Below are 26393 nucleotides of genomic sequence, written 5' to 3'. Positions count from 1 at the left end.
GCCATTGGTACTCTAACAGAGCTCCTTTGGGAGTCGTAAGGGACAGTTTGGACAAAGAAATGAGAAGATTTCATTTTCATGACAGAAAAGCAACAAGTGGCCCTTAACATCTAATATGCTTTACTCCAGTATTGATTATTGAAGTGGGATCTTAAAGGGCTGTGACATGTTGTAATTAATAATTGCCAAGGCATGAACTAAGAGTGAGACTTTAGTATAAGAGTAAATTACCTAAAGGCGGGGTGAGCCTACCTTACTTCTTAGTATCCATGTCTTACTGCAGCTTTGTGATGTGATAAATGTCGATGTAATAAATAGTCTTGTGAAATGTAGTTTCTTTTCAGTTCTGGCAATGGGATTAAAGAAAAAGTAGATAAAGAAGAAGATGGTTTTTCCATGATCAGTAGAATTTGTTTACATTGTTAGAAGCTGGAAAGTTGAATTTGACAATGACTCCTATCTATGGATAGATGAATCCAACACATATTTTTAGGGAAAAGTTTCATGCTTTGATGATTTTCATGGATTTGGAAATTGTTAAGTCTCCAGACACATATCAGAAATACCAGAGGTCTGATATAGTTTAAGGTAAGAAGAGATGAATGATGTACATAAAGTGAAAGCATCTTATACACCTGAGATTTTTAAAAAATAGGTACATCAACACCAAGATAAATTTAAGAAATGATCTATGGCAAATGCCTTTCTGACTATAGTCATTTTTCCTATGATAGTGTTATCAAATAACCGATTTCAAATTTCAAGTAATTTTCTTTAATATAATCTTAGAATGCTCAGGTCCATTGGAAGGATCTGAAGTGGTAATGATCTAAACAAGTTTCTTCCCCGCCCCCCTCCCCCCCACCCCCCCACCCCACCCCGTTATACTTTTGGTTCTCTTTGTTGACTTCCATTCCCCCAGTATACCCTCTGTTATGCACCTTTCAATTAGCATTTTATCCTGAGTGAACTCCCTGTCACCCCACCTCATATAGGAACATGGATTTCAAGGATGCCCTAAGAAGAGACAGTTGTGGAGCAAGAAAATAAGAACTGTCTATTGAAAATACTGATGAGATAGGGTGATGAGAGAGTTTTTAGTTCTCACTGATTTTCCTTGGCCAAGTTACTTTTGTTAAGTTTCTTTGAGCCTTTGAGCTTTGTTAATTTTCTTGGTCTGAAAAGCACAGACTCCAAAGCACATTTGTAAAGTGCTTAGAGTTATACAAACATAGGTGAAGATACATTTTTCTTTTCTTCTTTTTCCATAGCTCAGAATATCTAAAGGGAAAAACCAAGCAAATATCATCAGTGGTCTATAATAATGGATTCCAACTGGAAAAAAAATGACTCAAATTAAACCACAAGAATGTAGAGCTTCAGTAAGAAAGTTCTTCTCCTACCTGAGAAATGGCATTTTTTGTTGGGCATTCTCTGTATTACGTTTGTTACCTACAATAGAATTTTCTGGGGTTTGGGCCTTAGCTTGGACTATGTAGAACCCATTATTGAACTGTTCAGTTATTTTGATCCTGTTTGTACATTTTTTAAAACTTAAGAGAGTGATAAATGAGTCAAATGAAAATCTTGGAAAAGTTTAGTTTCCTGGATCATAATGGATCTACAAGGTTTACTTAATTTTGGTTTGCCTGAAGAAAAGTCTAGTCTTAGACTTGTGCTGGTTTTAAAGCTTGAGTGTGTCATGCTTAAAGAAGAAAATATACTTTGTTCAACCCACAAATTTTATATATATGAAATTTACTTTGTTAAAGTCTTGTGTGACATTCATTCTAATTCTTATCAAAACCAAGTGCCTGCTATTGCTTTTTCCTAGCACAGAGCAACTATTAGCTTAAATTTCAAATAAAAATAATATCTGTAAAAATTTCAGAGTATCAATAGCAAAAGTATAATGTAGTGAAAAGAACATGGATTTTGTTGACAAATTGACCTAAGTTGAAATCTTCACTTTACCTCTCAATAACTGTATCTTTATTGAAATCTTCAAAACCTAGTTTCCTCAATTTTAAATTGAGAATTATATTATTAGATTGAACTACATGAAAATTTCAATATTGAAACATTTTGACTTACAAAAATGGCAATTTGGCATAGTTTAACCTGATTTCTCTCTTTTAGGATTATTATTATTACTATTATTTTGAGGAGAGGATTAAGTAAGATGAAAAAGAAATGAGTGTGAAGACCACAGATTGTGTTACTTCCCTTCTTTCTAATGGCAAGTTATAGTAGACAAATTCATGACAATGCTAGACTCATTTCTTTCAGAAAACACTGTTGAAGTTAAGAATGTTTTGATATTGCAATCTCCTTGTAAATGTTTGCTAATGACTAAAAGTTTCCAGTAACTAAGAGAAGTGTTAATGCCTAATTTTGTGCAATGTATAAATTCTGAAGTATTTAAAAAGATAGTTTGCAAATTACAGTATACATTTTTTCTTCATTATGGTTTCAGAAATATTTAAGCTCACAATTAATTGCTTTTCAATTGGCAGTAGTTTTCAAATTTTTGCTCCAAATTTCTTGGCCTTTTTTAAACTTTCCATCAAGCAAACCAAAGTTTGAGGTTCACATGAAGAGGACAAATTTTATAGGACACTAGCAGTGAATCTTCTCTGTAAAAACAAAGGAGTTAGAAAACTATGTTTCTGATGTTAGGTACAGAGTGTTTTAGCATGTACCTCAGTTCACAGCACACTATCTTCATGGGTCTGTGCAAGGCCCCTGTTTGCTTTCTTCACCACTGATTTGGCAAAATTTTTAATAATGTGAAGACATGTATCATTCTATATTGAATGCTGGTGACACAGAATTAGAAACTTCACTTCTAAGAGATAACCAACTGTATATATAAAATCTATGTCAATTTCTCTATCTATATTTATGCCTGTTTATGTAGATAAACATTTATATGCATGTATATTATTAATTCAAAAATATGTCACATGGGCTTCCCTGGTGGCGCAGTGGTTGAGAGTCCGCCTGCTGATGCGGGGCACCCGGGTTCGTGCGCCAGTCCGGGAAGATCCCATATGCTGTGGAGCGGCTGGGCCCGTGAGCCATGGCCGCTGAGCCTGCACATCCGGAGCCTGTGCTCCGCAACGGGAGAGGTCACAACAGTGAGAGGTCCGCATACCGATAAAAAAAAAAGTCACAGATATTATTATTTCATTTCCATTGCACAAGTTTAATTTATCTTATTTTTAATGGCTACATAGTATCCCATAATGTGTATGATAATTTGTTTTATATTTCTCCACTATTGGCCTTTTTAGTTCTATTCTTCGTATCACAGATTGTACTGCAGTGAGTATCTTAGAAATTTACCCTTGGTTTGCTATTTTCCTTTTTTAAAAAAGTCCAAGATGTGATATTTTGGTCTTATTTAATGTTATTTTTTTAGGGAAAAAAGGTTAAACTTTATTTACATCTTCTCTCTTATACCAATATATCATCTTGTATTTGATTTAATGTATTGCTCTACCAGCAGAGGAACTAGTGTGGCCACTGTAAGTTGACCAGTTAAACTCTGAAGACTTTGTCAGAAGAGTCTAATGCTTAAATATGTGTGTATCAGGAAGTTTAAGTAAATGGTCTGTAACAAATGATCCATCCATACAGTCCATCTTTACTTTACCTACTCTGTTAGGTATTTGGGCCATTTGAACGCATCCAGAGTTCTTACTCTTAGAATTGATAACTTCTTGGAGACAGTGTATATATATATATATATATATTTTTTTTTTTTTTTCTTCAAAGAAAGACTGGAAGAAAGTGAACTTGATTCAAACTTGGAAGTTATGGTTAAAAGATGCTGAGTTAGGGTTTCCCTGGTGGCACAGTGGTTGAGAGTCCGCCTGCCGATGCAGGGGACACGGGTTCATGCCCCGGTCCGGGAAGATCCCACATGCCGTGGAGCAGCTGGGCCCGTGAGCCATGGCCGCTGAACCTGTGCGTCCAGAGCCTGTGCTCTGCAACGGGAGAGGCCACAACAGTGAGAGGCCCGCGTACCGCAAAAAAAAAAAAAAAAAAAAGCTGAGTTAGCTAACAGTGCTAGTATTTCAAAGACAAAGACAGAACTTAAAGACACTTTTATAGTTTCAATTAAAAATGTTATTAACTAACAGGATTGAGTTCGGCAGTTATAAAATAGATATGTTTAAAAGTAGATTATGCTTGACAGATGTGCGAGAAAAATCTTAATTTTGAATATCCTATATTCAATATATGAGTTTTAATACATGTCATTATGGATATTCTGATTAAAATTCTAACCAAGTGAATGGGTACCATTGCTATGAGTATTGTTTCCTTCCAAAAATTACTCCATATGCTCAGGTTACTAGTATATCTGTTTTGGCTTCCAAATTTTAGGAGGAATATTGGGAAACTGAAAGTGGTGTGAAGATGAAGAAGAAAGATACAAGAATGATTGTTTCTGATGAAGAGTAGCTTAGAGGTGGCTAAATACTCAGTAATTGTGATCAGATATGCTGGACCTGTGATGTAGGAGAAACAAGGCCTTTCTCAGCTTTTTAGCCAACCAATCTCTGCAAAATACATTTCACTCCTCAGTGCTTTCCCCTGTGCATGGATCATTTTTGTAGGAGGAGGAAAATGTAACAATGACGTGCAATCAAATGCTCTGTAACTCTTGAGGCCCTTGTTGTTGGGCCTTAGAAAGGAGTAGAGGAAAAGGGATAGGTGTGAATATCCACAGGGATGTCATAGATGAATTTTTAAAATTCCATTTTAATAATGTTTGTCAGCTAAAGAGGTCAGATAATTTTTACTTTATATGTTTTTACCTTTTAGAACAATTCCATGAGGGAAAGTAGAGGACATTTTTATTACTGTTCTGTTAAATTCTTCAGTGCTAGGTTTTGGAGACAAGTGACCTTGGTAGAGGTCACAGGTGTTAGCTGTGGTAAGAATTTCATACCTTTTAATCTGGTGACTGTTCACTAGACAGCATTGCCTTTAGAAACCCATGAACGTGTTCATATGCAGTTCTGACTGCCATTTATGTTGAAGTTTAACTTTTCCAGACAGACACATAGTCTAGAAGTGAATCTCTTCTGCTCTCTGGACTTTTGGTACAGGAAAGACAAGGTAGACAAAATCAGGACAGAACTATATCATGTATCCATCTTGCTTTCATCTCTCTCTGTAATAGCTACATTTCCTTCCAATTCATAGTAAATTTCTAAGAAAAGACCATATTCCCACTGTAAATGGAAGAAAGTTCATTTCTAAAAAAGGTAGAATGAAGGATGATGACATATAAAAGGGAAGATTTGAGTTAAGCATAAGGATATCTGGATAAAGTGTCAGGATGGACACTCTACTTTTGGTGGTCCCTTGAGCTATATGGAAAAATTTTTTCCCCCAGCTTCCTTCTTTGGAACTGATAGCTTCTTTTAGAGACACTGTTTTTTTTTTTTAAAAAAAAAACCAGTTTATAGATGGGAAGAAAGGTCAACTTGAGTCAAAAATTACATCATAGTTAAGTCTCCAGGGCAGTTAGTTGACAGAAACCAGCTAGGATCATTTGGAATGAATTACAGTTTTTTATTATGGCATGAAGGGACATTCATGAGCTTTTGGATATGTCCCAAGAGCACTGAATTTGTAGTCTATATTGGGATTATGTTAAGAAATAATTACTCCAATTATTATTAACGACTTTCTGGTTGCTCATGACATGTTATTCATTATTGTTTCCGTACGAAACCTTATCAAATAGTTAGGTAATCCACTTTTGAAGTAGCCCTTCATTGAAATGTCATTTTTTTATTCTTAAGTGCAATCTTGCCCCAATGGAATGCTCATCATATTCTATATTCATATCCTTATCATAATATATTAATGGTACAAACTAAACATTTAAATTAGAACCACAGTTTTGATTTATAGATAGAGGAAAAATAAATTGTTCTGATTTTCTGCCATGAACCCTTTTGGTTACTGTAAAGACAATTTAAAAATTCCTACCATTTCCTTGGAAATCATATAGACTACTTTATGGGGTTGTCTCTTCTTGCTCATGTATTTGCCTCCTGACCACTTTCTTTGGCTTTCACTGCTAAAGGAATATTTTCCCCAAGGAGTATTTTTTTGAAATAATTTTCTTTAGTATTGACCATGCGTTTTTGAGGTTCCCAAGGGTAAGAGGCAGTTTGGGCTTGTCCACTTACTATGCTGCCACTTGCTAGCTTTGTGGGGGAGATAAGGATATGATAAATAGGTAAACCATTACAATATAGTGGGTTAAGTGTTCCAGAGGAGGTGTGGTGAAAGGCAGAAGGGAAGCTTTGAGAAGGATGCTCCAAATTTTTTCAGGGTATTTGAAAAAGGGAAAAATTTGGAGGTATAAATGAGGATACTGTCGGGGATGTGGCCCTAGCAAGACCTAAGAGAGAAAATGACCCTGGGCTGAGACTTAAAGAATAATAAAGAGTTCATCTGATAGTTAGCACGGAAGTGGGTGGAAGAGGCGGGAAGCCATCACAAAGCGAAGGAATGGCCACAGCACGAGCTGTGGGTAGGCAACTGAGATATGCAGGGAAAGCTTGGAATAGCTGGTCTGGATAATGCATCCAGGAGCTGAACTGAGTCATATAATAGAAAGTATAGCTGACTGGCCTTATGGTATCATCAATTTGGCTTATTTACAGGCTTCTAATACAAGTTGGATGGAAAAGAAGGTTGGACTAGGTGACTTATCCAGTCTTATCAGAGAACTACAGTGGCCCTGAGGGTTTCCTTCAAACTAGGTGTTGCTCAGTTCCATACAGTTGATCCCAGTCTCTAGAAGGGTGGGTGCTGGGGGAGTGGAGGTAGAGTTGGTATCCTGGGAGATGTGGTGTGCAGGAAGGAGCAGGTCCTGTGCTCTGGCCCTGGATGTTAACCAGATCTCTTGGGTAATCGCTTTTGGTTTTGATTCTTTTTTCTTTTATTTCCAAAATGAGGGCATTGAAGGATCCTCTCAGAGGCTCACTCATTCATCCTCCGCCATATACTTATTGCACATCTGCTAGTTACCTAGAACTCTCTTTGACTTCTTTAGATACAGTTGAGTGGAATAAAGCTCAGCTCCCATAGCTCCAACTATAACGAGAGGTGAGGATGAAAAGACAGGCTTGGAAAGAGTGATTTTCAGGAAATTATGCCATAAGAGCATTTAAATTCTGTAACTAGACCTAATTTGTGGATGGCCAAGGACCAGGATGATAGCTTCTATTTACTTCTTACTATATGCTGAGTACTACACTTAGTATATATATATTCATTTAATACCATTACCCTTTGGGGTGATTATTTTCATTTTATAGATGAGGAAAATGAGACAGAAAGGGTAAGAAAATTACCCAAGGCCACACAACTAATAAAAGTGCTTAAAATTCAGGTTTGTCTGACTTCAAAGTGGATTCTAAAACAGTGATTGCCAAGCCTGCTTGTACCTCCTGAGGGCCCCACTCCAGATCTAAGGAATCAGAATTTCAGGAAGTACAACAGAGATATGTTTATTTTTAAATAGTCCATCAAGTGATTTCAATGTGTAGTTAGATTATGGAAATCTTGATAAAGAGTTACACAAAATGACAGGAAAATCTACTGGTTGGATAAGAGGCTAAGCAATTGAAAGAGTAAGAAAGTATTATGGTTTGGAAAGAGTTATATAAGGCATCTGAATTCACATCTCTTTTCTGGAGAGTGACCTGTCCTGTTCTGTTCTCAGGGAAGTAACAGCAAGGATAAATGGAGGCCTGGGTTCTAGTCCTTTGTGTCTTTACAAACTAACAGTGCAACTAGAGGCAAAAAGGTTGGCCTGGATGATATGTAAGGCCCCATGAAAGAGCTAAGTTCTATGATTATAAAATATGTAAGAATTAGGTGTTGTATTGGCTTCATTTGGTTTGATTAAAAATATTTCCTTGGAGGAAAAGAGTCAATAAAATTGACCTTAATGAATACAAATTTATATACTTTTTGACAAATGCAAAATGTCAAATCACAATATAAAATCTTTAATAAACCTCTATAATATTTATTTTTAGTTTTTCCTGGAAATGACTAATTGTTGACCCACCAAGGGGTAACTAGAAAACGGACCAATTATTAAAGCGTACTATTAATACTACTCTGGGGCTTCCCTGGTGGCGCAGTGGTTGAGAGTCCGCCTGCCGACGCAGGGGACACGGGTTCGTGCCCTGGTCTGGGAAGACCCCATATGCCGCGGAGCGGCTAGGCCCGTGAGCCATGGCCGCTGAGCCTGCGTGTCCGGAGCTTGTGCTCCACAACAGGAGAGGCCACAACAGTGAGAGGCCCGTGTACCGCAAAAAAAAAAAAAAAAAAAAAAAAATTACTATTCTGGCCTTTTCAAATCCCGTTGAACACCAGTTCTGCATAGATATTTACATGTAGAATGTCATTTTATATTTCCCTAAAATAGCAGAGAAAATTCTGAGTTGAGAGCAAAATGTTCATTTGAGAGTTAATTTACCAGAAAAAGTAGTTTTCAAGTCCTCTCTAGAGTCAACCATTTCAACAGAATTTTGTTACAATTTAATAGCTTTGTCAAGAACTTGGATGAAGATGAGGAAACGTGAATTTGTAAAATATTCAACTAAGGTAAAATTGGGAAGGAAAACTATCAAAATACGGCATTCACACCCAGTATAACATAATGGGCTGACACCAATAATTCTTACATTTATGTACCTGCTCTCTCACACCTCTCTTTCTTTGTTGCTTGATAGCAAGTCATGTGAGAAAATTGTTGCAAACACAAGATGAGCCATTATGCCTCATGGTTGCCCCACAATATAACACTGTCTTAGAATCAGCTGGTCTTAGAATCAGCAGGCCTTGGACCATGTCCTTGGTGAGGGAGAGCATGATATTAAGTACTGAATTCTGGTGAATGGGGAAAGGTCACTGAGATGATGAGGCAGTCTTAAATGTATATCAAGAATTTTAGAGGCCTAAAGAATTGTGTTTAGCCTGAAGAAAACAAGATTGAGCTAGGATCCATCCTACTTTTACCTTCAGTTTTTAAATGTCTATTTAGGAATATTGTTATCCAGAGTAGCCTGGTGGGTAGAAGTTGTAGAGACACAGATTTCATGTAAGTGTAAGAAAACAAAATAGAAGTTCTTGACAGTAGAACAATCTGCTGTCTCTGGACACATTCAGCAGAGGGTGGGTTACCTTTGGTCAGGGCTGTCATAGAGGAGGTTAGTCACTGGATGGATGGTGGGATGTGGGTTAGACCCTTTTAGTTCTCCAATCTTAGATGTATATGTTTTAGGAAATTATTTAGCAAAATAAATTTACTGATAAATAAATATTTAGTTGAAACTGAATCCCTTCTATATGTAAGGCTCAGATATAATTACCATAAAATGTAGTCCCCGTCTCAAACAAAATTTCACTTCTGTGATGATTAACTACACAAAGTATTGTCATTGCCCAAATTATGTCCTTCCAATGTGTTCTCCACACTTCATTCAGAGTTATCATTACCAAATACTAATCGCTTCTTACCACCTCCCTACTCAAAACACAATGCTCTGCATTGACTTTAGGATAAAGATGCACATTCTTAATATGACCTACCAAGTCCATCAAGGTCTAGCCCTACCTGCTTTTCCGGTTTTATGTTGTACTCTCCTCCACTTCCAATCCAGCCATATTGGCCTACTATTAATTTCTCGTGTATACACCATGCTCCCATTTGCCACACATCCATTCTCATGCTGGTTTTTTCTGCACAAATGTCCTTCTCATTCCTAGATGACTTCTGCTCACCCTCCAGATCTCAGTTCACTTTTCACTTATCAAGGAAGCCTTCCTGACCTTCCTATTTAGATTGCATTTCCTGTTAGGCATGCTCATACTCTGTATTTCTCATTCACAGCATTGGTCACTGTGTATTGGTTACAATTTACATTTGATTATGTAGCTATTTGATTAATATCTGTTTGCCCTACTAAAATATAACATCCTAAGGAAGAAGGCATTTTTTGTTTTTAGTTCACTGTTGAACTCCTGGTGCCTTGTGATATGTGCATATCATAATAAATATATCTTGAATGAATAATGTAAGTGGAATAGATAACACTTACTATGGAAGCACAGAAGAGACCATTTAGAGAAAGGATGTGATACAGTGACCCTAATCAATAAATTAATTTTTTATAGTGCTTGCATTTTTTAGACCAGTTTTACTTTTCACAAAAGTCTTGCAAGCTAGGATTATTAGACCATATCATATTATATTATATTAATTTTATGGATAAGAAAATTTTATTCCTCTCAACTTTACGGATAAGGACAGTTAACTAGCCCAAGAAGAATAGTTATTAGGTAACAGATTTAAGATTAAAAAAAAAAAGTGTTTGAGATTTTAAGAAAATGACCATGCACTTGTTATACCCAGATATTACATTCTTTTATAACTTGCTTTAAATGGCATACTTTCTTATAGGACTGTCTTAGTTCAGGTTGCTACAAGAAAATACCATAGACTGGGTGGCTTAAACAACAAACATTTATTTTTTCGGTTTTGGAGGCTGGGAAGTCCAAAATCAAGGTGCCAGCAGAGTTGGTGTCTGTTGAGAGCCCTTTTCCTGGTTTGCAGATGGCTGCCTTCTTGCTGTATCCTCACGTGGAGGAGAGAGAGAGAGCTCTGATCTCTTCCTCTTCTTAATAAGGGTGATAATCCCATCATGGGGCTCTACTCTTATGATCTTATCTTAACCTAATTACCTCCCAAAGGCTCCACCTCCAAATACCATCATGTTAGGGTTTCAACATATGAATTTGGGGGAACGCAAACATTCATTCCATAGCAAGGACCAAACTGTGTATTATTTATACATATTCATCTAAAATAGACTTATAGTTTAAAAAATTACGCTTGGAATTTTCAGTTAATTATGTTTGAGACCTTCACAGGTAAGATGTGAAAGTAACGCTGCCATCTAGTGATAACTAACCTGAATGAGGTTTGAAAACTAGAGTAGCAGGTTGAGCTCTCTAGGAATGGTAGAACACGTCATCCACACAGAATGGGCTGGGCACATAAGTAGGCAGTCATTTCTTTTTAGTGGACATTTGAAGTAGCTGATTCTTATGAAGTTCATGAATTAATAATGACTAAATAAAACAAATCTTAGCTGTAGACTATTACCCATCTAGTAAGTAGATAAAATGGTTTCCTATGATTGTCACTTAACTGAGATCTGCCTCCATTTCCTTACCCTCTTGACTGCTTCTGAATGAGGGAGTTTTGTACTCTGATAACCTAATAAAAAGAATTTTTCATCTTGGTTTAAAGAGCTAAATATATTCAGGAGGAATAAATATATATGAGGAAATGAGTCCTCGGTAAAATTTCCAGTTAGATTTTGCAGCATCATAAGGAAGAAGTGGAATGCCAAAATAAACTCCATTCATCCTAAAAGGACACTTAAAGCCACTTTGAATTAAATTACTGTATGAGTTAATGTAAACACAGCAATAAAACACTTCCAGACGTGCAATAAATGGTTAGAAAATGCAAAAATATAGGAATGCTCTTTAAAGCACTAAACTGCAAAGATAATTTGGATAATTTATTTGTAGCTCTTAAGTCCTGAACGTATATGGTAGAATTTAGCTGATATATTTTAAGTGAGTTATTGTCCTAGTACATTAAAATTACAAATAAAATTATTATCCAAAATCCCTGGAGCTAAAATTTTCTTGTTACATGCAGATGCCATATCAAAATGATATAATTATCCCTTCTCTGGAGGCCTAAACAACAAAACCTATCACTTTGAAATGATATTAATTTTTGCTCATTGAGACAGAAAATTATACTTTACATTTTTTTAGATAGTCCAGTGAGGATTATTTCTACTTGTCCACTGACTGGTATACTCATTGAACTGTATCCCTGAGGTGTTCAAATTTGTGGTGTAGAAATAGTCTAACTGGAAATATCAATTACTTTTTATATAACTCAATGAAAATTATGGCTTTCCTGACATGAGTTATTACTCCATCTCCCTTTCAGAAATAATAGTCCGTATGGTGACAATAAACACTGTGTAACAGAGTTGCTATTTTGCCAGGAGTTAAGCTGGGAATCTCAGGGACATGAACAATTTCAAGATAAGAAAAGCATCTGACTTACACCTGTTTCTTAGTTGATATCCTTAACATAAAGTAGTTTTGTGTTTATTTCAGGACAAGTGCACAGATATGACCCCATTTCTTGTTTTCGTGTGATACATTCATCATATGAAGAATGTGGCTAGTACCAGACAACAGTAGATGTCAATCTAGCAAGAATTTGATTTAAAATTAGTTTCCAAAAGTATTGGATCATACCAAGGGGACTGATTCTTCGAAAAATATGTTGTACAATGTGATTATGATTAGCTTTGTATGAGGCACAGCTGATCTGGGATCTCTCTTGGTTTTGGTTTGGGGAAGAACTTTTTCTTTTTAATTCATTTTGTTAGTTGATTTACAATGTGTTAATTTCTTCTGTACAGCAAAGTGATTCCATTATGCATATATGTTATACATATATATGTATTCTTTTTCATCTTCCTTTCCATTATTTTTTATTGCAGGATACTGAATATAGTTCCCTGTGCTATACAGTAGGACCTTGTTGTTTATCCATTCTACATATAATAGTTTGCATCTGCAAGTCCCAAACTCTCAATCCATCCCTCGCCCACTCCTCTCTGCCTTGGCAACCACAAGCCTGTTTTCTGTCTGTGAGTCCATTTCTGTTTCGTAGGTAATTTCATTTGTGTCATATTTTAGATTCCACATATAAGTGATATCGTAGGGTATTGTCTTTCTCCTTCTGACTTACTTCACTTAGTGTGATAATATCTAGGTCCATCCACGTTGATACAAATGGCATGATTTCATTTTTTATGGCTGAGTAATATTCCATTGTATATATGTACCACACCTTTATGAGTCAGGGGAGAACTTTAGAGGAGAAGTGCTTAAGATGAACCCTGAAAGATGGGTAGAGTCAGTAAAGTGAAGAGCTTAAAGGCGGGTGCTGGTGTGGAAGGGAGTTGTGGGGAGGCTTAGAGTGTTTAGAGAGAACACAAATGAAAAGCCTTTGTTTTAAATTCTTGGTACCCTACCAGTGAACAAAGGATTCAACACTGCACCTGTGTGGAGGTACAGAATATACTGAAGCTCTCTAGGGCTCTTAACACCCAGAACAGTCCAGGGTGAGTACAATAAGAAAGTGACCTTGCACTGAAACAATGTAGTGAGGTGATTGGAACACTAGTAGAAATGAGGGGAGGCTAAGTTTTATGGCAGTGCAGACCAGAAAGAGACCGGTTTCTCTTTTGGTGAGAGAGAAAGTGGAGGGTTATTCAGGTCTCTTGAAGGAGTTGGCACTTGCCACAGTCCTGCCGGGTGAGGTCTGCAGCATGCTTGTAGTTTACTTTTGTCCTTGACTGTGTTTTGCCCCTTGCCTTATTTGTTCAGCTAGGATTGTGTCTAAGCAGAGCCTCCGCGTCAGTTCTTAACCTCAACTGCAGCCTTATCCTCTTACCCATGTGCCGGATGCTCCTGGCTTACCTTCGAGGATCCCAGAAGGTAAGAAAAAAATCCGTCACTGATTCCAGCATAGAAATCAAGTGTAAAAGTGTCATGTTAGTCCTACTTAGTTTGCATGGTCTGACTTTCTGCTGGAGTGATTTCTTCAAAGATGATAGTAAAGACCACATCGCATGTCAAGGTGATCAGTGAGCTATTCTACAACAGTAGATAAGGGCAGAGGATACCAGAGTATCAGGCACTGTGTTAACATATATAAAATTCACATATATTGAATACTTGTGGATCCTCACATGATTCTGTGGGTACTGCTGATGAAGAAACTGAAGCCTAGGGAGTTTAAGTAACTTGACCATGACCTTGAGACTAGCGAATGGTAGAGTTGAGATCAGCCCCAGTTTTGAGCTCCTTCTCATTCTTCACTGAGAGCTTGTAGTTTCATTTAATTAAATTCAAGTGAGCAAACTAGAGCTGTGTGGAGTTTGATTAATATACAGGATGCCTGCTGGTATTGGTGTTAGTTTATTAAAACACATACCTGTTTTGAGCTATGTAAAAGGCTTGAAATAGATTTCTTGATTAAGATGTGATGTCACATATGGTATTTAGTATAAAACAAAGGATTTAAGAAAACAGAAAAGCCCTTTGAAAGTTAAAATTCATCTGAAATTGTTTTTTTTGTTTTCTCTTATCCTCGTGTGTGTGTGTGTTTGTGAGATATATGTGTGTTTATTCCTTTCTTCAGTAAGATAGTTAGGCACTGCTAGATCGATACTGATATTTTAAAAGGAGTTGTTAACATGAGGTCATTTTGATGTTCTGTGAAGTTCAAGTGAGTGGATTTACTGTGGTAAAACTTCTCAACCTTTTCACATAATTATATTTAGAAACTCTTTGCTTTTAATGCAGTAATTTGTGGAAATAACTCTTTCTGTAGGTTGCCAACTATTGCGAAATGCTAGGTTTTGATCCCTGTGGCTTGCCATTGGCTTGGTGTGAAGAAAGAGAAGATAAATGGCAGGAAATGAAAAGTGCCCACATAAGCCTCTCAGTATTTAATGTCTTAAAGAATTATCCCCCAGTGTGAAACATAGGTACTTAAAGATGCTTGACATTTTACTTTTGTGTAAGATCAAGCAGGCATTTAAACCTGTAGATAAAATTGCTTCATTTAAAAATAATCTTATATTTTGACCACAAAAGGAAATTGTGTATATTGTAAAATTAAAACATTCCAGAAATATGCAAAGTAATCAGTGATGGTTCCCCTAAATGTTACTCTGCCAGAACAACCACTATTTGAGATAAATGCTTGCAAATATGTTAACATATATAATGTCATTAATTTTAAACAATACAGGATCATAGTTTAGTTTATGTGTTGTAACCTTTTTTACCTAACAATATATCTTGTGTATGTTTCCATATCAATAATAAGCCTTCTCACATTCTCTTTAATGATTTGAGTGTTCCATTGACTAGATATAGCATACTTCATCTCACCAAGTTTTAATTGATAAGCCTCTGCCATATTTACAAAGACTCATGCATATATCTTATTTGCTGCATCATTTTTATCATATTAAATGATTTTTATTTAGGTTCCAAGCAGGAGAACCAGAAGATTGTTGGATAAAAGCAGAACATTCCATACAACCTGTGGTGTGACTATCTGTATTTTCTCTGGTGAGAAAACCAAAAGATGTTAAATATTATGTTAGAATAGCACATTTTATGAATGATATTTTTATTGTTTATGGTTTTCTTATTATATACATTAATTTTGTCTTCTGTGTATTTAAAGAGATTTATCTAGCGGTGCTACAGAAAATGGGTGTTTTATATAATATATAAATGTGCAAAGTTTGGCCCCCAAGCTGGTAATGATTATTTTCTAAAAGTAAGTAATTTCATTTAGAAAGATTGGAAGAAGGTGATTAAAAGTTTTTAACCTCTAAAAGTAATGATATGATAGAAACTTAAATGTGTGAAAATTAGAATGTGAAATGTGCATTCACAGAATATGATTCTATCAAAATTATATTTGTTAAGTGTTTCTTTGATATTAACACTTGGGCAGAAAAGCAAATGTCAAAATTTGTGGAAATTTATCCTGCTTAATTCCAAGTTAAAATATGAAGTGAGAATCTTGTGGTTGTTAAGAGCCATTTTAAAATAAATTTTTATCCTGAGCATTTATATGATACTTTTCAAATTTTTGAAACAGAAATTAATTAACGTATTAAGTACATGTACTCTGGAGACAGATTTTGTAGGATCTATCCCCAGCTACCCTTCTGCCTTACCGAGTGACATAATCTCTCTGATCTTCAGTTTGTTGTTAACTGTAAAATGGATCGACAGTAGCACCTATCTCATGGTTTTAAGACTAAAGTAAGAACATGCCTATGAAGTTCTTAGGATAGAATTAGTTATTATAATTTACAACCTCAAGGGTAAATTATCTCAGTGGCATAGCACCTGACATTTTCATCTGTTCATTATTTGATAGGACATAAATTATCTCAGTGGCATAACACCTGACATTTTCATCTGTTCATTATTTGATAGGACATAGGTGTTTTGATACTTGGGACATTTGATCTGGATATTTGTGTATGGCCATTTTGAATCAGAAGTGTTTTGGTGTAGCTATTGCCAAGAAATCATTAAACTTTAAGCTTTTCAAAAATTGCCAAGTATTATTGAAACAGGCATCTTCCCAGTGTTTTATCCCAGAACATCTTCCCACTGGTAGTTCCCACCCTGGAAATGAGAGATGGGGAGAGGCTCAGGGATGGGCTGAAGACTCCAGTATAGCTCAAGGCTAGGAATGGAGTAAGAGTCCAGGATATGATGAGGACCAAGGGTGTGGCCAGGGTTAGGGTTAGATTAGAGCTAGAGAGAGTGAAAGTTCAAAATGGAGCAGGATCGGGAAACGCTGGCTCATTCATAACTTGATTTGTTCTAAATGGGAGTTGTGTCCAAATATTCTGTTCAGTTGGAGAACAGCTGAAAGACTCAGATAGTGTGGAGTATTGCCATGAGTGAGTATGTGTTCCAGAGGGTTTGCCTTCTGCCACTCACTAGGTGTCTGACTTTAGGTAAGTCACCTTCCTTAACCTTAGTCTTCTTATCTATAAAATAGGGATGAGGGAATTCCCTGGCAGTCCAGTGGTTAGGAGTCCATGCTTCCACTGCAGGGAGCCCGGGTTAGAACCCTGGTTGGGGAACTGGGATCCTGCAAGCCGAGAGGCGCAGCCAAAAAAAAAAAAAAAGAGGTGATTCTACCTACCTCATTGTTTTGTTATGAAAATTAAATGGAGAAATCCATGCAAAGTGCAATGCTTTCTCTCTCTTGCCTAAAATTAGAAGCCCTGAAGTCTTTTAACCTAAAAAGCCTTTTAAGGAAGGTGAATGTATCCCTTAAGGCTGTATCTCATACAGCTGTTACCTAGGACTTATTTTCAGGAGAATTCAGAAAGAATGGTAATTCCTCTAAGGATGCCCTTGCACTTTTTTTTTTTGCGGTATGTGGGCCTCTCACTGTTGTGGCCTCTCCCGTTGCGGAGCACAGGCTCCGGACGCACAGGCTCAGCGGCCATGGCTCACGGGCCCAGCCGCTCCGAGGCATGTGGGATCCTCTCAGACCAGGGCACGAACCCGTTTCCCCTGCATAGGCAGGCGGACTCCCAACCACTGCGCCACCAGGGAAGCCCTTCGCCACCAGGGAAGCCCGCCCTTGCACTTTTGAGCCATATAATATGTAATGAACATATAAACCTTTCATTTAAAATGAAGGAGTTTTTTTCCTATAGATTTTAGAAGTACTGAAGCTATAGGATACAGACAGTTTTGCTTCTATAATGTTTTATATCTGTGCCATAGTTGAGTCTCACCTAGACACCCTTTGTTTATTTCTTTGGAATCCTGTCCTTGCTTATTAGTTAACCCACTTTCAGTTTCCTCTCCATTTTTTTTAACACCTTTATTGGAGTATAATTGCTTTACAATGTTGTGTTAGTTTCTGCTGTATAACAAAGTGAATCAGCTCTACATATATCCCCATATGCATTCCCTCTTGTGTCTCCCTCCCACCCTCCCTATCCCACCACTCTAGGTGGTCACAAAGCACCGAGCTGATCTCCCTGTGCTATGTAGCTGCTTCCCACTAGCCCTGTCCATTTTTTTATGGGACCCTTTTCCCTCCTCTAATTTGGTCATTGGCAGGAATTTAATCCTTTAAATAACTTTTAGGTTATTTAGCATTCTCGCCCTTCTCTCTCACTTTCATTTGTCTTTGTGTGTAATTTGGAACTCTTGGCTTACCTATGTACATCTCGTATGTGAGGTTGGAGGGGTCATAGAATTTTCTAGTTTCCAGGCCATGTCTTCTTTTGAATCTCAACACTCCATATATCAGTGTAAATTGTAATAGTTTCCTAAGCAATTTAGGTTCACTTATCTCATTAAGTATCTTATTTCTGTCATCACCATTTTACAGAGAAGTAAACTGAGGCATTAGTAGACAAGAAATGTGGCCAAGAAAACAGGTTCTCTAACTAATTAAATATTGTTCTTTCCCATACATTACAATGTGCTGTTAATGTTAACTTTATTTCACCTACAAGGAAAGGTTAGGAAGGGAGGAGGGTATTACATTTCTGTGCAAAATGTCATTAGCTTCTTTCTTGTCCAGGCTTCTCAAGATAATTTTCCTTTCCCTGACCATGCCGAAATGAATTTGTCTTCAACTCTCTAATAACTTCCTAACACTTTTATCTCTAAGTCAGTTGACTACTCATTACTGTGCCATTGTAGGTAGGTTATTAAATGCTGATCATCATCTTCCTGAGTTTTTGTCCCATGAAGTGGTTACCAACACTTTTGCTATTGGGTTTAAACACTATGACTTGAATCTGTGGATTGTGAAAAATGTTAACTGGTTAAAAGCCTTTTCATGGGCCTATATTTTAGCTTGAGTGTCGGTGAAGTATACAAGATATATAACAGGTTTGGAGCTATGGGAGAAGTGAAAGATGTGGAAAATCTAAAGTACAGTGGTTCCCCCTTATCCATGGGGGGATGCTTTCTAAGCTCCCAGTGGATGCTTAAAACCGAGGACAGTACTGAATCCTATATACTGTTTTTTCCTATACAAACATACCTGTGACAAAGTTTAATTTATAAATTAGGCACACTTAGAGATTAACAACAATTACTAATGATAAAATATAACAATTGTAATAAAAGTTACATGAACCTGGTCCCTCTTCTCTCTCAAAGTATCTTATTGTACAAATTTAATGCCTTTTCTATCTTAACTAAACATGAGTTGCAGTTTGAGGTGTGACAGCAAAGTGAGTACGAATTTCTTTTCTCCTTCCACTTTCCTGGATAGACGATTCATTCTTACCAAGAATCTTAGCAACCTCAACATACGAAATTTTGTCCTTTCCTTATTAAGTCGAGAACTTTCACCTCTTCATTTAAAGGAAGCACTTTACGGCTTCCTTTGGCATAAATGAATTGCCAGTATCACTACTCTTTCAGTTTGGGGCCATTATTAAGTAAAACAAGGACGACTTGATCACAAACACTGCAATACTCCAGAAAGTTGATCTGATAACCAAGCCAGTTACTGAGTGACCAACGGGTAGGATGTGCTGGACAGAGGGATGACTCACATCCCGGGAGGGATGGAATGGGATGGGTGGAGATTTCATTACACTCAGAACAGCATGCAATTTAAAGCACATAAACTGTTTATTTCTGGAATTTTCCACTTAATGAATGTTTTCAAACCACTGTTGACCACAGGTCACTAAAGCTGCAGAAAGTGAAACAGTGAATAAGGGGGGATTACTGTATTCAAGAGCTGCTTAAATGAATACAAAATTCCCATATTATTATACACATACGTGTGTGCATGTGTGCCAGTGTGTGTTTGTGTGTTTTTAACTCTTGACTTACTAGGGTTATTTTATTCCAGCCTTTGAAAATTCTGTTTCTTTACATGATTTCTCATACTAAAACTGTCTATAATTAAGATTCTTTGTGCTTTTAAAACTTCCCTTTTAATTGAACGTTTTATTGCACACATAGCTGTCAAATTGTGACCCTGTGTTTACTTAAGGAGAGGAACTGACTCCCTCTTATAGAGCATATGTGAAAATCCCAGTGATTGGTGTGATTCTATAGGTGTGCACGTGGCTGCCCACCTGGTGAATGCCCTCAACTTCTCAGTGAACTACTGTGAGGATTTCGTTGAACTGAACGCAGCAAGATACCGAGATGAGGTGGGTGGTCTCTGTCTTCTCATTTTTCTTTCACTCGTCGTGAGATGACTAATAAGGGTCTGTGATTTTCACAGAAAATTTGTACCTTGCTGCTCCTTTTGAGTGCTTTTAAAATGCACTTGTCAAGTTGAGTTTTATTCTTTTCAGTAGGAAATATAGGTAATTACTATTTCACAGTCTCTCCCATGAAAATGAAAGTTCAGAGAGTGTCTACTTTTTATATTCTGCAGTGTTCAGAAGGTTGCCACTCAGGTCTGCCTTCTGCCTCCCAACAGCTTTTGTCTAATTCCTGTTGCTTGGTGGAGACTGTTGACAGTGCCATTACAGGATAAAAATCCTTCAGTAACTCATACAGTGCTTTGGGGGGAAAAAGGCAGAAAAGAAGGTTGACTATTTGAGGATCCTGGACCATCAGTTTTTTGACTTAAAAAGATTATTGAGTTTTAATGCTTTACTCTGTTTTATTTTGTTTTTAATTCTTATAGTAGGTGACCTTGAGCTGAATTCTATAGTGGGAAGTATCTAACTTAGGGGTGCTTTTCTCCATGTGAAGCTGCCCATGAAATGAAGTTATATGTACAGCGTGCTGGGCTGGACCAATGAACAACACACGCACAGCCCTAGTTAGGTGTGTGTTGCTCGGCATTTTCATCGTGTCCTCTGGCTGCCTCTGACTCCCAAAGCCAAGACTGCATCAACACCGAAATGTTCAGGGTCCCATGTGATCAGAACCCCACCCCGTTCTGCTAAGTGTGGTAGTGACTTAATGGATTGTTCTCCATCTTCCCCTTACATATCACCAGAGTTCTCTAGATTAATACTGCTGTGACCATGTGCTTGACCTCCCTACCAAAACAAAACAAAGGTCAAAGTAACAACAAACAAGCATAGACATAAATCATGAAACCAAACTAACAAGCAGCCCTGGATAAATCCCATAACTATACCAGTATTTTTTAAAACACCAATGTAATTTCATTGATCTGGGTTAGGGCCAGGCACTAATATTTTTTAAAAGCTCACTAGTGATTGTAGAGTGCACCTAACATTAAGAACCATGGAAAAGTCTAGCTCCTTAGCATGCTGGTGGAAGCTCTTCACATGTAATGATTTCAGAGCAAAGCTTCCATCTCTCCCTGTCTCCCATCACTTCTCTCATTCCTCTATCCTCCTCTGCCCAAATCACATGGAGTTACTTGTGTCTTACTCCAGCCATGCAATTTCCTTTTTTATCTTTTCCTTCTTTGCTTCTCTTTTTTGCTTTCTAAATTCATGTCTTCAATAACTACAATAATCTTATCATTTTATTACAATATACATTTGCTTAATATTCCAATATCTTAGTCATTTTAAATTTCTAGTTATTAAATTTATTTCACTTTAAGAGAGATATAGGCTCAATGGAAAATATTTTAAAACTCCCAAGTAAATGAAAAGCAAAAGCTTCTCTTCCAAAACTAGCTGCAGTTAATGATTTTATGTTTTCTTATAAGATATTTGGAGTGGTATTTTATGATATATATTCTTCAGCAATTTGCAAATATATGTATTGTGGCTTGCTGTATCGGAAAGTATACATCTGCCTCATCCTCTTCATATGAATATACCATAACTTATTTTTAGCCTTTTCCTTATTCACAGATGTTTAGCTTGATTCCGAGTTTTTGTCATGAACTGCATGCCAATAAATTAATTTTTTTGTACACTTCTGCTAGGCAGATTCATGGAAGTAGAATTTTGGTTTCAAAGTTATGCACATTTTTAGTTTTGATGGACAAATTGCCTTCCAAAAAAGATTCACCGGTTGATACACTCTACCAATTTTATCAGAATGCTTATTTCTACACTTCACTTGTTTGTAAAAAAATGTTGCTGATCTGATGGATGAAAAATGCTAACTAATTTTAATTTACATTTCCCCTTTTTCCCCTTCCTTCCTTCCTTTTCTTCCTTCATATCTTCCTTTTTTTCCCCTCCCTCCCTTCTTTCTTGTATAAATATTTTTGAGTACCTAGTAGGTACCAGGCCATGTACTAGATGAAGATGAAAAAATATACACATACACAAACACACACTCACACACACATATATTACATATATAAACAGTTATATTCTTCTGTGAATTGTCTCTGAAAATGATGGATTTATGACATGCACCTTATTGTTCTGCTCTGTGCTTTCATCCTGTCTTCTCCACATCTCCAATGACCCCTCCATCCTCCAGTTTGTGATGGTGGTGCATTCCTGACAGCCTAGCTCAGTTGGCCTAATCTCGTCATCTGTGAAACAGTCTCTTACTCTTCTTCTATTCCATCTTCATTCCCTGGCAATATTAATTGTTCCATCTTCTGAGTTTCCAGAGTTATTTATTCATATTGCTGGTATTACCACTTTGTTCAGCCCATTTGTATTTTTACTAATTTTTTATGTATTAGGTTACTCTAGATTAGCCCTTAGTCATGTTTCTAACGTCAATGGTAGAATTCATTTGACCTAAACTGGATGAGGAGTTATTCTTGGGCAAATGGTCCTTGTTCAAGACCCCTAAAATTGTATCATATAAATAGCTTCCTACTTTGTATGTAGCCTGGCCTGACCCCAGATTCAATGGAGGAATGAGGAAAGAAGTTCAGAAGTTGTACAATATTAGGCACCCTTAGGATGAAAAATTAATCCATATTCTACTGGGAATTGATCTAAAGTTTTCCAGAAGACAGAAAGGGAGTTGACTTCAGTCCATTATAGCACAAGAATGTAGTTTAAAGCAAATATTACAATAACAATATTAATGTGTTATATTTCTGAGTAGCAGGAACCTGTCTTCCTTATTTGAATATCATCACTTCTTTTTATAGTAGCCTTTGAAACATTTTAGTTTTCAGTATTTTCTGTACTGAATTTACACAGTACAACCCCCCTTACATATTTTATCACTTTTGATTCTCACTATCTTGACACTCATTAGCTGCAGTTTGGCAATTGTGGTAGATAGAGTATATATTAATGTTTCCACAATATAGGTAAGGTATTGAGCCACAAAATGGTCAAAGGGTGGGCTTCTGGCCACTGCCACTAGCTTATAATAGCTTATAACTGGCCATGAAGATGAAAGCCTAGGCTTTCTGACTCTTCATACAATATCCTTCCTTTTTCAGATAGCTAAACTTCTTGGAATTGGGTTTTGTATGTATTATAATCTCCTGTGATATCATAAAAACACTATGAAATTCAATTGCGTCTTATTTCCATTGGGAGAACAGTCTCTTACATACCTAATACATGGCTCTTATCTCTCTCAGACTCACTGCAGAATTTTATGTTACCAGTGTTTTATTTATCAGTCAATTTTTTTTTCCCTTTTTCTCAGGATCCTAGAAAACTTCTCTTCACAACTGGTAAGTTGTTACTCATTTCTGCTTCTGAAGATTCAGGGAAATCTTGGAAAATAAGCATCATCAAATTACACAGCATTTAGATATATGCCAAAATACAACATGGAAAATTTGCATATGAGAACAAATGATTAGGAGTTCAAGCATACAGTTGCAATGGAAACAGAGGGACAGGGCAAACAGTCAGGGTTCAGATGAATGAAGAGTAAAAGTAAGCAAATGCATTGCCTTTCATATATTCTTTCAAAGAAAATAACATAATGCCTTATGCTTATTGAGGGCCTGCTATGTGCCCACTGCTTTGACAAGTACTATTGGAGATAATACATATGGACCAGTTCTCTGTCCTCAAGGGTTAGAAAGAAACACCAAGCACTCTGAGTGTCAGTGTAGTTCTTCTAATTCAGTAATTTAGTAGGATATTTTGTGATCTTAAAACCCATGGAAAAAGAGGAGAAACTGTCATTAAATTAAGTTATCTTTCTTGAAATGTCTTCTTTCTCATTTCTAATTTACTTTTCCTTCTCAAATATATTGTCCATGAAATCTCAGTATAGACTATTCATTTGTTAAAGCACATTTGAACATCTCAAAATTTTGCCCTGATGTTAGTACAGTTCTTACTATTTTCTTCTTTTTCTCAACCTTACACTTATAATAATGAAAAAGAAACTGTATTTGAGGGATTTTTTTTTTTTTTTCGTGGTACGCAGGCCTCTCACTGTTGTGGTCTCTCCCGCTGCGGAGCACAGGCTCCGGGTGCGCAGGCTCAGCGGCCATGGCTCACGGGCCCAGCTGCTCCGTGGCCTGTGGGATCCTCCCGGACCAGGGTACGAACCCGTGTCCCCTGCATCGGTAGGCGGACTCCCAACCACTGCTCCACCCTTGAGGGATTTTTAACTTGTATTTCAGGGACAAGGACGATTGTGTAGCGGAGACGGTCTATCATAAAGGCTTGGCTGTACTCCCTTATTAAGGATCAGAATTGCATATGGGACTGAGGCATGGCTCTGTCAAATGCATTGTTTTTCTTTTGAATCAATTTTATGATGAAAATAAGAATAATTGGGGTGTTTTCCACCTCTATGTCGCAACTACATGTTTAGATTGATAATATATATATTTTTTCTGCCTATCAATGTATGATGCTTGCCATTTGCAAAGTACTCATTTCAGTTTTCTCTTTAGGAACACAATTTAGTTTTGTTTACAAATTTGCTCATTGAAAACATGTTTTTATTCAAGCCTTAAGAATTAGGTGAGAAGCAGAAGGGAGAAAAAGCAGAAAAACAAAACTTAATGTATGAATCAATGTATTTTTTGGTTCATATGAATCAGTTTAAGAGAAATAAACAAGAATTTTGTTTTAATATTATCTTGTACAGCACAGAGTATACTTGAAGACTTGGAACATTTGAAAGGCTTAAAACAGTTCAGTTTACAAAGATATAAGAAGATTTCTTATATGACAAAGATATTACCCTAAGAAACTTAGTAAAATTAATACTTCTTTATAAGTAGGTGATCTCTCCACCTAGCTTGAAACACCATCATACTCTGTTCTTTCCCAGAAGTTCCCATGAGTGTATTGGGCTAGGTAAAGATGATACTTAAAAACACAAATTCCTGATTCCAGCCTAGAGAGAGTCCAGTTTGGGACCTGCCTATATGTTTTATTAACCTTTCCACTACTGGTTTACCCTTTAGTGAGCATCTCATTATACTCTTGGGCATAACTTCTCAACACTACCTACCTTTTATCTACTCTCTTACTCTCTTTTTTACACGTGGTCAACTCTTGCCTATCCTTTAAGTCTCAGTTGACATGCCTATCATGCACAGATTTCTGCCAAATTTCACTAAGTAGAGCTGGTCTCTTCTTGCCCTGGGTCCCTAAAGATACATAGTGAAAATATGAATAATTTATTTCCTTGCATATACTGTAGAATAATTATTACCTTACATATACTGTGTTTTCCACTCAAAGGGGAGCTTCTCCAGTGTGGAAAAGGGATGCCCGTAGGGCATGCAGAGAAAATATTTTGTGTGGCATTTCTGTCAATACAAACAACTTGAATTATCCAAAGTCAGCATGTCAGCATCATTTTAGTGGCCTAGTTCCAAAAAGTTTCATGAAAGAAGTACTGTGCTTGCCATCAGGTGCCATCTACTTCACAGGGACACAGGCGCCCCCTTAAGTATGAGGCTAGAGCTCCTCAGGCATCTGGTTGACCCCACTGAATAGTAGCAAGTGAGAGAACAAAGCAGAATCTAAGGATGGTAATGGGATGAGTGACAGTGTTCACTTAGTCCAACTTTGAATTCACTTAGTCCAACTTTGTGTTATGAATACATCTCTGACTGAGTCTATTTCACAACTATCTTTGAACATTGTCAGGCACAATACCTAGGAAGAATAAAGTTCCTGATGAAGAAATGCATGCATGTTTTTAGATGTTCTGATGATAAAACATATTTTCTATTAGTTGATATATTTCTTGAATTTTAATTTGTTTAATGTTACATAGAGTCTTCTCTCTCTCTATCTTTAAAAGTTTTTCCATGTAACCTAGGCCTAAGAAATAAGGTTGTCTTGTAGAAAATAAAGCTTGTGGCAGCACAAGTGACATAAAATATGGGATTTAGACTCACTAAATAAGAAATGTTAAAGACATTTCAATTAAGAATTTATAGAATAAAATAAGTTTAATAGATTGAATTATTCAAACATTTTATAATGCTTACTACATATCACCAAATTTAGTAGTACTTGTATGATGAGAATAAAATGCATAGTATCTAATTTTATTTAGAAAAACCCTCACAAACAAATAAAATTATGTCTCCAATTATGTTTGTAAAAACAGGATAATGAATACAAGATGGTATATTTCTGACTATATCTGGGTATGGATGAAAATGATCTTTCAGTTTCATCTAGAAATGGCAATATAGTGCAGTTATTCATTTGAAGGGCTACTAATTAATTAACCTAATATGCATAGATAAAAGAGTAATAAGAGTAAACATAATAAGCATGTTTCTTCCTAAGGAAACAAATATAGGTTTTGCTTCATAACTTGAA

The 26393-nt window shown here is 36.6% G+C and overlaps 1 protein-coding gene across 5 annotated transcripts in view; it reads left to right on the top strand.

The window, feature by feature from the left end:
* NOX4 (NADPH oxidase 4) overlaps positions 1-26393 on the top strand; it is a 135788-nt gene that overhangs the window by 12155 nt on the left and 97240 nt on the right. For 2 of the 5 annotated variants that reach the window (XM_081241473.1, XM_081241474.1), the window contains exons 3-7: positions 12654-12803; positions 13546-13656; positions 15219-15303; positions 19819-19916; positions 23284-23311. In XM_081241473.1, coding sequence (XP_081097599.1) covers positions 12654-12803; positions 13546-13656; positions 15219-15303; positions 19819-19916; positions 23284-23311 — 472 coding nt within the window. Of the gene's footprint in view, positions 1-12653; positions 12804-13545; positions 13657-15218; positions 15304-19818; positions 19917-23283; positions 23312-26393 lie in introns of those variants that run through there. The other 3 variants (XM_081241477.1, XM_081241475.1, XM_081241476.1) reach the window with 3 other exon arrangements.

The sequence above is a fragment of the Mesoplodon bidens genome, assembly GCF_964165515.1.
Source record: "Mesoplodon bidens genome assembly, chromosome: 7".
NCBI lineage: Eukaryota > Metazoa > Chordata > Mammalia > Artiodactyla > Ziphiidae > Mesoplodon > Mesoplodon bidens.
The sequence above is the reverse complement of the archived record's forward strand: the minus strand, read 5'-3'. Positions and strand labels throughout refer to the sequence as shown.